Source organism: Astatotilapia calliptera, chromosome 20 (genome assembly GCF_900246225.1).
Source record: "Astatotilapia calliptera chromosome 20, fAstCal1.2, whole genome shotgun sequence".
Lineage (NCBI taxonomy): Eukaryota > Metazoa > Chordata > Actinopteri > Cichliformes > Cichlidae > Astatotilapia > Astatotilapia calliptera.
Genome location: NC_039321.1, coordinates 22672717 through 22687376, shown reverse-complemented (window position 1 = coordinate 22687376; position 14660 = coordinate 22672717). Strand labels below are relative to the sequence as shown.

The following is a 14660-nucleotide window of genomic DNA, read 5'->3' as shown; positions in this document are numbered from 1 at the left end:
GTGACAGCAAAGTGAAGTCAAATGAAATGAACATTTCCAATGTTTTCCAGTGTGTGTGTGTTTTAGTACATATCATGCAGCACGAACTAATAAAATTATTGCAAATAAAACCCCAAAAAATAAAATAAATAAAATAACAACACTGGCATAGCACACCTGTTTTCACTTAAGAAATAAAAATGTGGTACATAATTGCCATTTCCAGTAAAACTTAAATGGAGAATGAGAATTCACTAGAAGGGGCCATTAGCAGATTGGCTACAGTTACTGAGTCCAAACATTTAACGGCCCTTTAATGGTTTTACTGGAGAAATTCATCTTGTTTTTATGGGAAAAGGACCTCCGGTTGGCTTTGAGAGCAGCTGGAAGACAAAAGGAGACGCAAACAGCATCCGGCTCATGGTGCTTTGCTGTTTGCCATCTGATAATGTGTTTATAATCTTGAAGGTTTGAAATGGCAAAAAAATTTAATTCTCTCATTTACTGTTTTTTAGTGCAGTGTCAAAGAATAAAGTACGTTTGTTTAAAAGATTACAAAAATAAACTTTACTGCAGAGATACTGTGATTTATTAAGTAATAACCGAAGGAATTTTAACAGTAGCAGCTTTGAACACAAGCTGCTATTCAGCCATGTCACTAGTTTCTAAGGGAAGGGAAAAAGATTGCACATCCACAGAATATTTACCCATTCTCTATATCCTCTCATCGTGTCACTAGAATATTAACTGTTTTTTGTGGGTTTAAACTCAACTTTGACAAATTAGAGATGTCAAGGTGAAAGCCGAGCTGGGACTTTAACATGAACAGAAAACAGAGCACCGTGCAGCTGTAACAGCGTGTTTCAGAGAGCAATCTGGAAGCTGTCACGATGAAGTGCCTCTCATATATACAGGAAGATGTACAGACCCATACACAGACTCGCAAACGCACACATGGGGGGAGAATCTCGTCGCATTACGGCCCGACAGGTTATACAACACGCTCGCATAAATGTGCAAAAATAACTTATATAACAGATAAACTGTTCAATACTCTCTGCCGAGGGCCCGAGGAAGCAAAAGCCTCTCCTGAATCATGCTTTGCTAACGTACACTTGCGTCTTGAGTGCTGTGCTCATAACTCTGTGAGGACGAGTTTGGAAGCACTCCAATCAAAATAGCCGGCGAAGATAAATGTCATCGGCTGCAGGAAGTCAGACACAAACATATTACATAATGCAATATGGATCGCAATTGCATCAAATGGCCTTTGCTTTGTGCCTCATCACCTGATTCCCTCCAGTATCAGCAACTCCTGCCAAACTGCTCACAGATTCAATTTCTCAGGTCTATTCTCCATTATGTCTAAAAGCCAATAACCTGTCAGTTACAAGGAAGCAGGAAATCCAGTTTGAGTAGCATATTACCATTTGGTGGCTTATTATTTCCATGCTACTTTCCACTTCAGCACACTAAAGATTTTATTTATGATTTCTGATGAAATGAACATAAATAAATCTCAACACTAAAGATTAGTGTTGCCATGAGTAGGAGAAAGGCCAATTGGTATTAAATAAAACAACTTGATATCTAAATAGTGGATGATATTCTAGATGTACAGTTTATTTCGCAACCTAATGATTTCAATTGAAGACAGAGGTTTACATGGCATGTGCTGTGATTGTAAAAAGTGGGGTTTGAAGGGTTTAGATGGGCAAACTAGGAGATCGCACCATGTCAAACAAACCCTTTTCTGCATTATTTTGGGAAGATTTAAAATCGGCACATATTGGAGAACACATATAGTCATACCAGCATATCTATACACATAGCAGACCAAATATGCTCACTCAAAAGAGCATAAACATGTGGTTATAGCTGTAAGAGTTTTGGAGGTCCATGAGATGTGGTAGACTTGCATATCTAACGCAATAACGACAGAGTTTGTCACACACTGAGAGCGTAACCCCAAGCGTCACACCAGCTTTTATTATCAGTATGTTTTAATTAAATGATTGCTTGGTTCATGAGAATCTGAAAACTCTTTCAGTTCAGAACATGAGTTATAGCAACCCCCCCACACACACACTTCAAATGCAGACCCGCCCACCCAAGACCCGCCCACCTAATTAAAAAAAAACCCTCCCTTGTGCAGAAGGCCAGCTGAGGCGTTATCTCAAGGTGAGAATCAGAGTTGGAGAGCTGACTGTTGCTAGGTGACTGATTTAAACCATCAGTTTGCTGCGAAGCCACGAGGAGCAGAAAACAACTGTGACAATATGTGGGTAAAATTAGTCAAAGCAAAGTGTGAAACGTGGTGAAAGCTCAACCTCCGTCACGACAGAGCTGGGAAAGAAAGTAATTCAGTGTCTTGATGAAATGCTGACTCACCGGGACCAGCGAGCGTCACAGAGTGAGCAGCACCCGCAGCACATTTTCTAAGCCATTAATTCGCTTAGTTGGACACTCCCTGTGGGCTCGAGACCCAGCGCTCCTCACAAAAGACAACACAACATGTTCTTGAGAGATACGAGCCTCGACAGAATGCAAGGCCACCGGCAACAGATTCATGGTTGGTGTGACACGTATGAGTGTCTGAGTGGGGTTGCAGAGAAGAAACATCTTCTGCTTACCAAGTTTATGTAACCACATCAATGCATGTAAGTGTTTATATAACTCTTCGCACTATGCTGCCGAACATACAAACATAAGTGTGCCAAAGAACTCTGTGTGTGTGTGTGTGTGTGTTTATGTGAAGTAAGTGGCAACTCCTAATGTGTCAATTTCTTAAAGTGAGGAGGCAGAAGAACAGGAAAGGTTAAAACTACAGGGTTAAAAAGAGTAACCAAAGAGAATTACCTACAAATATGTACTAACAGCAGTATAACGCATCAGTCCCCTCATAAAGTCTTGTTTTTCTCTAGAGTCATTAGTGGTACAGGCTGTTTTCTTGGCTCTGAAAAAACTGACAAGTTAGCGATGCCAAAGTTTTGCCCATAAGTGAGAAAAACAGATGGCAGACTGCAGATTCTTCTGTAATCTGTCTTTGCTTCTCAAAAAAAACTTCTCTGGCAAAAAAAAAGATGAATAGAAATCTGGACCTTGAACTAAAACTGGGAGTAAAGATTGGTACTCTCCGAAGTCGTCGAGTACCATTTTCCCGAGCTTCTCTATTAACAATGAACTGACGATGACCCCAATTTAGTTTGAGATCCGACACCTGCATGAGATTCAATTGCATCTATAAATCATGACCTGAGACATCTGAGGGCGAGCTTAGAGAGATGCACACAAACACAGCCTCACACAGGAAATATGAGGTTCTGACCTACATACCAACTTCCATCAAGTCAGACATTCAAGGAATGGTGAGACCTGAGGATGTTTTTAGGGTCTAATGTCCTTTGAAGATTAAAACATTAAAAAAAAGCTTTCAATCTTTTTCTTGCCTCGTAAAAAGAAAGAAAGAAAGAAAGGCTGAAGTGGACAATCTGTCTGTGTCGCGACCCGTCATTGGCCAGCTGCTGTCTGTGTAAGCAGATTACAGATGATGGCACATATTTACTACTACGCGGTGGAGAATCCTCTGCGTCACACGTTTTACGTGCACAGAGACACAAACACACAGAGAGGACAAACTGTATTATTATTCAAACGTGGTATTCCAGGAAGTACATAGAAAATAGAAGAATAGAATATTTATAGTAACAGAGCATCTAAATGATTCATCTAATCGTCTCATTTAACGCTGTCCCAAGAGGCTCAGCTGGACAAGTGCTGGTGGAAAAAAGAATCAATTTTAAACCCCTTTACCGAGAACCACAAATTCTCTTGCAGTTATTCAACATGTTTGGAAAAACTGCAATATAAATTGTGTAACATCACAGACTTTTAAAATGCCTGTAAAACAGGGCAACTTTGTGACGCAACAAGAATTAGAGGCAAGAAGCAAGTAGTAAGCCATGCTTAAATAAAAATGCATTTTTGTAACTGGCAAGTTTTATTTATTTGAAAAGTGAAAAGCTATTTGAAATTAAGTGGTTTTAAATGCAATTCATGCATTGATATTTTTTAATTATTATGACTATTCCTGACTATTTTTTCATTACTTTTTAAAAAAATTAAACCTTTGTTAGAATGCGTACTAAACACCTGAGTCTACATTTGCTTTACTAGCTCATTATTCTGCAGGTGTGTATTATAAGTCTTTATTCACTTTCTCCACTCCAAATGCAGCTCTGCATGAAATCAGAGATGCACCATCTTCACACTTGTCCTTTCCTGCTTCTCATTTTCTCACCCCTCCCCTTCCCATCTAATCCTGCTTCCACCTCATCGCACTCACCTGTCACTTGTTCTCCTCCTCCTTCGCTGGATTTCTTTCCTCATCAATGAGTCTCACTTGTACACAATTGCCCCCATGCTGAGATCCATTTATAAAACAATTTCTGCTGTCATTAGAAGCTGTAATTCCATCGGTCTGACATGCAAGCTGATTACTGGCACGATGCTTCATATCAAACAATAATGTGCTGTACGTTTTCGCTGATGATGCTGATGAAGGTTTATCCTCTACTAAAGAAATCCTGATCAGGACAAGCATAAGTGGATGGATGCATGGAGGGTATTTAGGTTGTCAAATATAAGAAACTAAAAGCTCGGGTGATATTTTTTTTAATAAGTGCTTATGTGTAAATAGAGATGAATTTGTCAGGGTAGATCCAAATATAATCACAGAAAACTTATAAGGCTTCAGTCACACAGACCTATTGACTGATCCGCTACCCCCGTGGGAACCTCCAGTCTTGAGGGGAAAATGTGCATTCCCCAACTGGTTGCTGAGTGTTGGCGAGGCTGTTGCAGCAAAAGCTTGCTGGTGATTGTTTTGGTCACCGGCAGCCTGCAGCAGTCACCTGTAATTTGCATGGAAAACTTGTCTGCAAACACCTGCTAACCCACTAGCAGAGTGGTAGTAAAGCTTGAAAAAGTGTAATACAAACAACATAATGCATAATGCGTTCACCTTCAAAGTAAATGTGTCGCCTTACCTCAGCAGCCAGCTCGTTTCAACTGGTGCCCCTTAAACTTCGAAGAAGAAATGGTCTCTATTCTGTTCTGGTTTTATAGTTTCCACATTTTCACCAAAGCCCTCTGCTATCAACCAAAGAAATCACGAGGACGTCTTAGGTGCAGCACCATATACCTCTTTGTGGTCACAGTCGCATTCCAGTACCAGCAAAGACGTTGGGGAATACACATCTGCCAAGGGGCCCAATTGAAAGATGGCCAATTATTGATCTCGCATGTAACTGGGGGCTAAGGCAAGAGATAAAATGGTGAGAATTGGTACAAGTTTTTGTTTATTTTCACTTGTTTCTTGGCTGATGGCCTTTTTTGGCCTCCAATTTTCACTCAGGGCTAAGATTTTGCTTCACGCTAACTGAAAGCCGATGCAATTTGTAGAATTTCACTTGAAAATACAGGAGCACCGCAAGTGAAGTGAAGGAAATCTTTCACTGCACATTTTTAAATGACAAAATGCAGAAATCAATCTAAAAAAAAACCCTCTTATTTCCTATGCTAGAGGTTCATATTTTTTTTCTTTTAGTAGTAACCTGCCAGAAATCCAAGACCCTCTGAACAAAAGAAATGAAACCATCCTCCTACTTGTTTAACTGCCATTATTCTTTTTCACTTCAAGTTAATCTGAGTTGGTATTGCAAACATAGCTTTAGAATTGAGATTAAAAATCGCAGTTTCAGAGAGGCTTGGAGATAAGATCTACCTTCATATAATGGCTGCTAAATTATACCATCAAGTGTGATTTAGGCTTGTCTTGTGGCCCAACTATTCAGAGATTCCTAGTAAACTAGAACATGATGGAAAATATGTGAAAAACCGACAAACTCAAAACAAAAAGTTTGATTGTTATCAGAAGTAAATAACAGCTTCCAGTTCAACATACTGTTTCGAGTGGAAACGTAAATGACGGATCCAAACTGGAGATGTGTCATTGATGAATATGTTGACAAGGTCAGTCTGCTGTGTAAAGAGTTAAAGTATAGAAAAGACAAAACTTCTATTTGTGTTCAGGTGGAGGTCCAATAAGACGACCTGCTTTATTAAGTGACTTCCTGGCTTTCTCATTTACGCAGTCCGAGTCTCACAAAGGGAAAAAGTTGCTCCCCAACAGACAGCCAGGCCACCGCCGCTAAGGCTGGTCCGACGAGAAGGGACGCTTATGTAACTGCTGCCTCTGGCTGTTACACAACCAGCATGTTCACAAGAATCTCACGTCCTCCACACACACACATTAAAAGATGTAACGCATTGCAAGCACACAGAGCACACTCGCAAGAGCTGATGGTCTCACAGCGACGTTTAAAGAACATCTAGACTTTGAAACACACACACAGAGTGATGAGTGTGTCGGCATGATTTTCCACCTCGCTCCTGCTGTTCAGCAGCGTCCGTGCTGTTCTCTTAAGGCAAGGAGAGTGTCAGAGATTATTTAAGGTGGCTGGATGGAGCACAGACAGTGACGCTGGTGGACAGACTGCTTGGAAGAACATACCAACAGACAAACTATAAACTATAAAAAATGCAAAACTCTTAAACTTGGCCTGACAGTTACAGCTAGGGTATTATTTCTGCTTTTTCCATAGTTGATGACAGATGGAATAATGTCTTCTTCCATCTATTCATCCACCTTATCAGCATCTGCTTATCCAGGTAAGAGCGTACATTAACCAGGAATTCCCAGACCTTCCTCTTCCGATTAACCACCTGCCAGCCATCAAAAACACATCACCTAAGAGAAATCCAGGAGGCATCATGTCTGAACCACCTTAACTGGCTCCTATCAGTGCAGGGGAGGAGTAGCTGCACGCTGTATATGCTTTTGTAGTCGTTCACTCACTAGCAACAGATCATGGCCATGATATCAGGTAGATATATACTGTAAATGCTTTCTACTTCTGCAGTTCTAAACCTTTATAAGGTCATGTGACCAAATCAGAGATCTAGGCATCTGTAAATGATCATCAGTGCAAATACATCATGAACTTCCTGCCAAATTAGAGCAATTTATAAGCTCATAGTTCAAATAAAAATATTGTCTCACTCGCTGTCTCTGTAATTTTTTGTTGTGGTTTATTGACCCCACCCAACCAAATTACAGCCAAATGCAGGAAAGTTTCTCAAAGTTTTTAAGTTGTTCTCCCGAAAGACTGACCGAGATTTAACTGGGTTACGTGCTTGCCATGAGGACGAAAATAAAATCTCAATACTAATGCTGAGCAACACACACGCACGCGCACACCTCTCTTATGTAAGACACTGCCCTGAATGAGTTATTAAGGCTGCTTTATTAGAGCGATGCAGGTGAGTTATGAAATGTTCCTGTTGGCAGCGATTCCGACGAGTGTGTCAGAGAAACGATGAGGCGGTGAGACGAGAAGACAGAGAGGAAAAAAAGGAGGTGGAGAGACAACGGCCATGTGATAAAGACGGCACAGCAGAGGGGGTGAGACGAGGTAGAACAGGCTGTTAGTAGGCCAGTGTGTCACTGCTGCTGGGGAGGGAGGCAGAGGAGGGAGGAGGAGCCAGAGGAGAAGGAGAGAACGTCGGGATGGTTCGTGCTGGTCACACTATAGCCTGTTACATAAAACCCTTATTGGCAACAGTTTGCACACAGTGTGTACTTTCAGCCTCTGAACACCCTGTGAGATATCTTCTGAGCAACCCAAAATCTTAACACTTTGGCACACAATGAGAAACATTTCAGCTAATGAACTACCGGTCACAGCTCCTCCGGAGGTGGAAAGAGAGCAAAACTCATGTAACCATTTCCCATTACTCCTCTTTCAGTACCAAGAAACATTTCATATTGTGAAACGCTTCGAGCTACACCGCAAAAGCACTGTTTTCTCTTCAACCCATAACGACTATTTAATTACATATCAATACAAGTAAAATTTATGATTGTGAAGTCGTTATAAAGAGACTGAAACAAATCACATTTTATAATCCATCCGTTATTCTTCCACTAATTCAATCCCACCTATTACGGGACGACAGGCTGGGTACACACTGGAAACATCGCCAATCTATCATAGGGCTGTTTTATAATTATTTGTTTATCATTTCAGGGACTTGTGTCTCTTTACATTTACCAATCAGGTTGTCAAAAAGAAGCTGAATAAATGATCACTGCAGACTGAAAAAGCATCTTTAGATTTCTAAGCTCGTTGTAATCTAGCCAATATTTAGTAGCAATGTGAAATAATGTAACCGGTATTGGCTTAGTGCAGGCACCACACCCATGACGTTCGCTATCTGATCAAAAGACTTTTGTACTGTAACATTATACAGCACTGCGGCCATTTAATGAGACAGAGAGAATAACTGGGGATTAGATGAGGTAAAACAGGACTTGGAAGTGCAGCAGAGGATACACACAAAGTTAAAGAAGATCTCAAGTTTATGGGGTATAAATTTCTTAAAAGGAAATCTGCTACCTGCTTTAATCTGTGGTCAAATTCTTTAAGACTTGAGAGAGAGGAGGAGTGAGGCACTCGGAAAAGTGTGGATGGGAGAAAGATGAAAAAGAGAGGTCACTCGAACCTGGAAGGGGAAATTTTACAATAAAGACAAAGAAATCTGCTGTACCAGGAAGATGAAAGAACATTTAATAAAAACTGCTTTTTGACAAAGAGAGCATTAGCCGTGTGTCCATCCTCAGCACCGGGGCGTTATGAAAGCAATCAGACTGCACGTGCTCCTGGTGCTTGGCCCGGACTCCAGTGCTGGCCTGAACAGGACGGGTTGTTCCTCCCCGGCATGCTGAGGCCAATTACAGCTGAACAGAGCAAGCAGTGCAGAACGATGGAAGAACAATCAGTACAAGCCTGTTCCTGTTTTATTGTACGACAGACTTTTTGCTGCTATTAAAATGTCAAATTTGTTTTCTTTTCACGGAAACCCTCTCTCCACTGACGGACGCACTGTTCTCAAATACACGCACGCACAACAGATTTAGGGAAAAACAGTGTGTCCTATTCTTTTTACCCTTCGTCGCTATTTGACACAGCACAATCAGAGACATGACGAGGTATCTAGTGTCTCTTTTCATAGTGAGCCAAACGCCCAGAGCGATCCCATGAATTACGAGCATGCAGACAGTTATTTCTCCATAAAGGATTTTCTGTGAACGTTTTTCAAAAGGGAACAAGAGGAGAGTCAGTGGGCCGTGGTGCTCGCTAAGCAAAATTAAAGCACTGTTTTTAAAGTCTAAAAAAAACGCTTACGTGATCAGGCAGATCCTGAATTATGAGTTGGTGACCTTTTCTGGAGACCTTAACAGTACCTGTTTTAATCTCAACAACTGCTGTTAAAACGTGTAAAAATCCCTGCAGCTGCACTGTTTTGTCTTTTTACTGCAGAACATTGGGCATAAAATGAAACAATGACTGACGTGACGCATAACTTTACCTTGAATAGTTACATTCCTATTGGGCACACTGCGGGAAGCCATTGTTTGCCTAAAGTGCCCCTGGAGGGCAGTGTCTAATTTATCGGAAGTTTTGGCATACGTGCAAAGACGTCCGGACCAAGATTTCCGTTCACTGTTTGCAAATGTACATGGATCTTAAAAAACTAATAAAAAGCAGAACAAGGACAATCTGAATATGGTTTTAGGGCCACTCTGGATCCTACTTCATCCACACGATCACATGTTTTTAATATCTGTGAGTCAACTTTAAACTGAGCGCATGTGCAACAAGACTCACAAATCATTGCACTGTACATCTAAATTCAGTGAAGACAGCTTCAAATTAAGACAAATTTAAGACTTAAAATCCTGATCTGACTGAAAACAAACTATTAAAGTTGATCTAACACAAGATTTGAAGTTTCTGATTATCTTGTGTTTGCTGGATAAACAGATGAAGAAATGTGAACGAACTCAGAGCCTTCATTTTCATTCATTCCAGCTACAGCCGTTTACCCCCCTAACCCACTGGTCTGCTGAACCATGTGTTTTCCTGCCTCCACATGCTCACACTTCCAGCATGGCCCGATCCTACCCCCGTCCGCCAATCACAGCACTGGCATTGGTTTAGGTAACCGTAGAGACAGCCAATCGGAGGCAGGAACTGAGATGACAACAGAGAGAGAGGCAGTGGACACGAGTGGGAGAAAGACCGGCTGAAAGATGGAAGGAAGATAAGAAAAATGGGACGAATCGAGCAGAGAGAGAGCAGCGATTGTAGACGGTGACTGAGAAGAGAAAAATAGATGAAACCAGAAAAGTAAATAGAAAGCGTGCTCAGATAGACTGCACACGCCTAAGGAGGTATAGATCCAGTGTTACACAACAATGTTAAGTAACTTAACGACCCTCAATCAACAACTGCTGCACATTCTAGTCAATTCTTAGCTGGTTTTATAACATCAAAGTTCCCCATTTCTCATCATCTTGCAGCTTCTAACTCATTTTCCCCCTCCGTGCACCTCTTCTCTGGCTTCTCTTCATGCTGCCTCTCCTGAAACAGGATGCAGAAAGGAAGCGCCTCTGCAGCCAAGTAACACTGTTCGTTATCTCATCAGATAAACTTCAGCGTACGCGTGAAGCTCTCTGTGTGGCGTTTTCTTCCTGTTCTTAAAGCATTCATAGCGCATACAACATTTACGCACCTCCATATTTTCCCCTCATTTCTTTCTAACTTTCTCCCCAAAGATGAATCGCTTCCACAAACTCAACACGGTTCAGGCGAATTATGTCACCCACCTGCAAATGATTCCGATTCATCCAGAAGCAGCATGGTTATCAGAAACAGAGGAAAAGCTGGTGTCCTCTGCCTCCCTGTCACACTCTCAAAATTGCTTCCCCTTTCAAGGAAAAAAAACTTTTAAAAAGAAGTTAAGGAGGAGGTGGATCTTCCCTCCTCTTAGCCTGGCTTTACACTTAGGTGGGCTTTAAATTGACTACCTCAGTGACTGACTGACTCTCTGACTACTGGTCCACCACTGTGTGCTCCTTTCTGGTCAATAACAATGTGAATGTGAGGCAGAGGCAGCTAGGAAGGCTGGCAGCTGAAAACTTACATAACCCTTCATGCTGGAGCTGGGGCCCTGCTGAGGGGGGACTCCTACCACCCTTCAATCTCCTCCCCTCGCTCAACTAAAGCAAAAAAAAAACAAAAAAACTGTCATATTAAACCACTCCCCCATAAACAGAGTCAGGAATACAAAGCATGCACAGAAGCAGGAACCATTTAAGTGTTCGTTGATGATTAAAGGCGTTACAACATCTCAGCAAGGCTTGTAAAAGTTGTTGCCTCAAAGATCAAATTATACATGTACACACAACCACACGTCAGAGGATTAACACGCATTACAACAAAGTGACTTTCACAGACTCTCAAACTTTAAACACCTAGTGAGTGATAATGGCCATTATAACTTTTACCGCACTTCAAGGCCCAAGGTGCACTCACATAAAGGAGACGTTCTGATGCATCATTTGGCTTTCCTGCACTAAACAGATCCCTCGAGATCAGTCTAATTTTACTGATCTCTAATTCTATATCAGTTTACTTTGTGGGTCACAAACTCATAGCTTAGTTTGATCCTAAGTGGGGCAGACTGGTGAAAAACCAGTGTCTGTCAGTGAAAAGAAGTTTACACATTTAATCCCCTGAAATATCATAATATAAGAAATAATGCAATTTCAACAATGCGTCTCAGTTTTTCCACACGACAAAAAAAAGCTGTTGTAGTAAATAACAGAAATCTGTCAGCATGACTCTTTGGGCTTAAATTGTAAGAAATAAATGTTTAAATTTACAGAACAATATCCTGTATCCTGGTCACTCACGTGATCCTGTAGTTAGAAAACAGAAAGTTTCCGTTAATTCATAGAAAATGTCAATTTTTTTTGACTCCTTGTTAAAAATAAATAAATTCTAAAGTCAATATAGAAAGCACAGCAACTAACTAACTATTTAATTGTTTATCTATTACTTAATTACTTTTTGTATAGTATGAACAGTCAGTGGGGAGGTCTTTATCCCCCATAAGGTGCAAAACTTATTAAAATACACTAAAAAGTAAAAATATGCCCTCCTTCATTTTCCAAAAGAATCCAATGGGCTGGATTGGATTCTGGCATCCAAGCCTTATGATTGACATCCCCGATCTTGAGGAATACATCATGGAGAGATATGATTGGACATAAAAAATATCGAGGCAATGCACAATAAAGGTGTTTCAAAATAAGGTGAGAGAGCAATGCTGAAGTAAACTGCTGCAAATTTATAAGAGAATATGTTTATTTTCATTGCGCTCTATTTTTAATGTGTACCATCAAAATACACCTATTTATATACTAAGCGCTGACTGATGCTGTAGTACAGCGGTCCCCAACCTTTTTTGCACCACGGACCGGTTTATGCCCAACAATATTTTCACGGACCGGCCTTTAAGGTGTCACGGATAAATACAATAAAATAAAACTAGTACCGGTACCGAAAAAAAGAAGATTTATTCATAACACACGTGCAAAGACCCAGGAAAACCAAGTAAACGATAAAAACGATAACAAAATAACGCTGAAAACCGATAAAAACCCTGAAAACTATACATTTCAACTCTCGCGGCCCGGTACCAAACGACTCACGGACCGGTACCGGTCCGAGGCCCGGGGGTTGGGGACCGCTGCTGTAGTATATTGAAGGAAACATGGAAATTAGTGAAATTAACTTCACTGACTGAATATTCTAATAGTATTCAGTCAATAAATTCAAATAATCAACAGTTCTTTTTAAATCTGTGCTAAAGTTTTGGAAATCCCACCTGTTTATAACAGATCTGAAGCCACTGAAGACTAAATAAATACTTTAGTGAACCATTAACTTCACACAGTTCCACACAAAAACAACACCCGTTCAAAGGCATCTCCCCGCTCCCACGTGAGATTGTTTTAAGTGCTGGACAAGTGACAGAGTCGGGATTCCGTGGTGACCCCACTGTGTGTGTGTGTGACAGAATAGAGAGCGTAGAGGAATGCCTCTGCATGAGTGAGCATCTCTGAAACGCCTTCAAAATAAGATCAAAGCTCACATCATCCATCAGAACCCTTACATGTGTTATAAGATCGTCATTATTACTTTATATGCGGTTTCTGCTAAGAAACTCAAAACTGTTACACATTATATCACACGTATTTTATAAAGACAGTCCAATACTTAAAACCGATTGTTTACTGTTATACTAAGAGTGACCTCAGTAATAGAACGCCTTCGAAATGTGTCGTTTTACCTTCCACGCATTTTTAAACGCACACTGAAACATATGAGAAGTTTATTTGTGGATCTGAAACACTGTTGAAATCACTGAGTGGCAAACTCATATCTATTCATATGGAGTAGAGTAAACAAGCAAATGTTTACTCTACTAACCCCTAACCCCTAACACCCTAACCCTAACCCTAACCCTTTCTACAGCTAATGAATCCAATTTGTTACATTTTTTTAACAGACCTGAGGGAACACTGTTATAAAAACTTACAGGAAGCCCTTCATCCTGGATTAGATGGCTTATTACTAGAGCAGGGCGATATGACCAAAAATATTTATCACGATATACATTTGAAAATTTGTGATAACGATATAACTGACGATATAACTGACACTGGACAAAATACTTTACAACTCCACAACTTTATTAGTGCAAAAAAACAAAACAAAACATCAATGTATTTTCACTTAAACAAGCAGCTGTTTTATGTGAATTAAAGTTATATAAAAATTTAACAGTGCAAATGCAAATTCCTTGCTGACAATTGTTGAGACAACGCCGGTCTCTGCGATTCTTTTGGTCCTGGTAGAGATCACGCTGAGATGTTTCCATGTTTTACACAATCCTTTTATTACCCATTATTCTTACAGATGCATCTGGAGATCAGCACACTGCAGTCCTATTCTAAAGGCTGATCTCTAGAACTCCACACAACAGTTACAGTTATAACCTCTGGTCTCCTCCCCCCTACAGTAAACACCCCCACAATGGAAATACACTAGTACAGTGGCCAAGGGTGCTTGACAAAGGATTGATTTTAAGTGTGCCGTATTTTCCAAAAAACACGGTAATAACGACGGCCCGCTAGCATGCTCTACCAAAAATAGTGCTTTGTTGTGTATCTGACGGACGAAAGCTAAACCAGTTCCACACCACTGAAGTTGCGTTTCATTCAACGATTTGCTTTCGCCGCCATGCTTTTTCCGACATGTGCGTATGAAAACAAAGGCGCTGCGCATGCGCGTTTTACCCATATTCTATCGCGATATTTCATTTTTCTATCGTTGCCCAAAATTATACCGGTATTACCGTGAACCGTATGATATGGCCCAGCCCTACTTACATATCTATATTATTGCTAATATATATTGTAATATATCTATATCACTAAAGCACTTCTGGATGGATGCAAACTGCATTTCGTTGCCCTGCACCTGTGCATGTGCAATGACAATAAAGCTGAATTCTATTCTATTACCCCAAAGACTGGAAGCTACTTATACTTTACAAAAACTGATTTGGGACGAGACACTTTTACATCAACCTCAAGAAAAAAAAAAGTGAATCAGAAACAAGAAGAAAGTCTTACATAAATAAAA

The 14660-nt window shown here is 40.5% G+C and overlaps 1 protein-coding gene across 4 annotated transcripts in view; it reads right to left on the bottom strand.

Annotated features, from left to right (window-relative positions):
- LOC113013452 (helicase ARIP4-like) overlaps positions 1 to 14660 on the bottom strand; it is a 54372-nt gene that overhangs the window by 18981 nt on the left and 20731 nt on the right. The window contains exon 2 of one of the 4 annotated variants that reach the window (XM_026154355.1): positions 11089 to 11164. The exons of 2 other annotated variants lie outside the window; for them this stretch is intronic. In XM_026154355.1, coding sequence (XP_026010140.1) covers positions 11089 to 11164 — 76 coding nt within the window. One more of the 4 variants, XM_026154356.1, reaches the window with a different exon arrangement.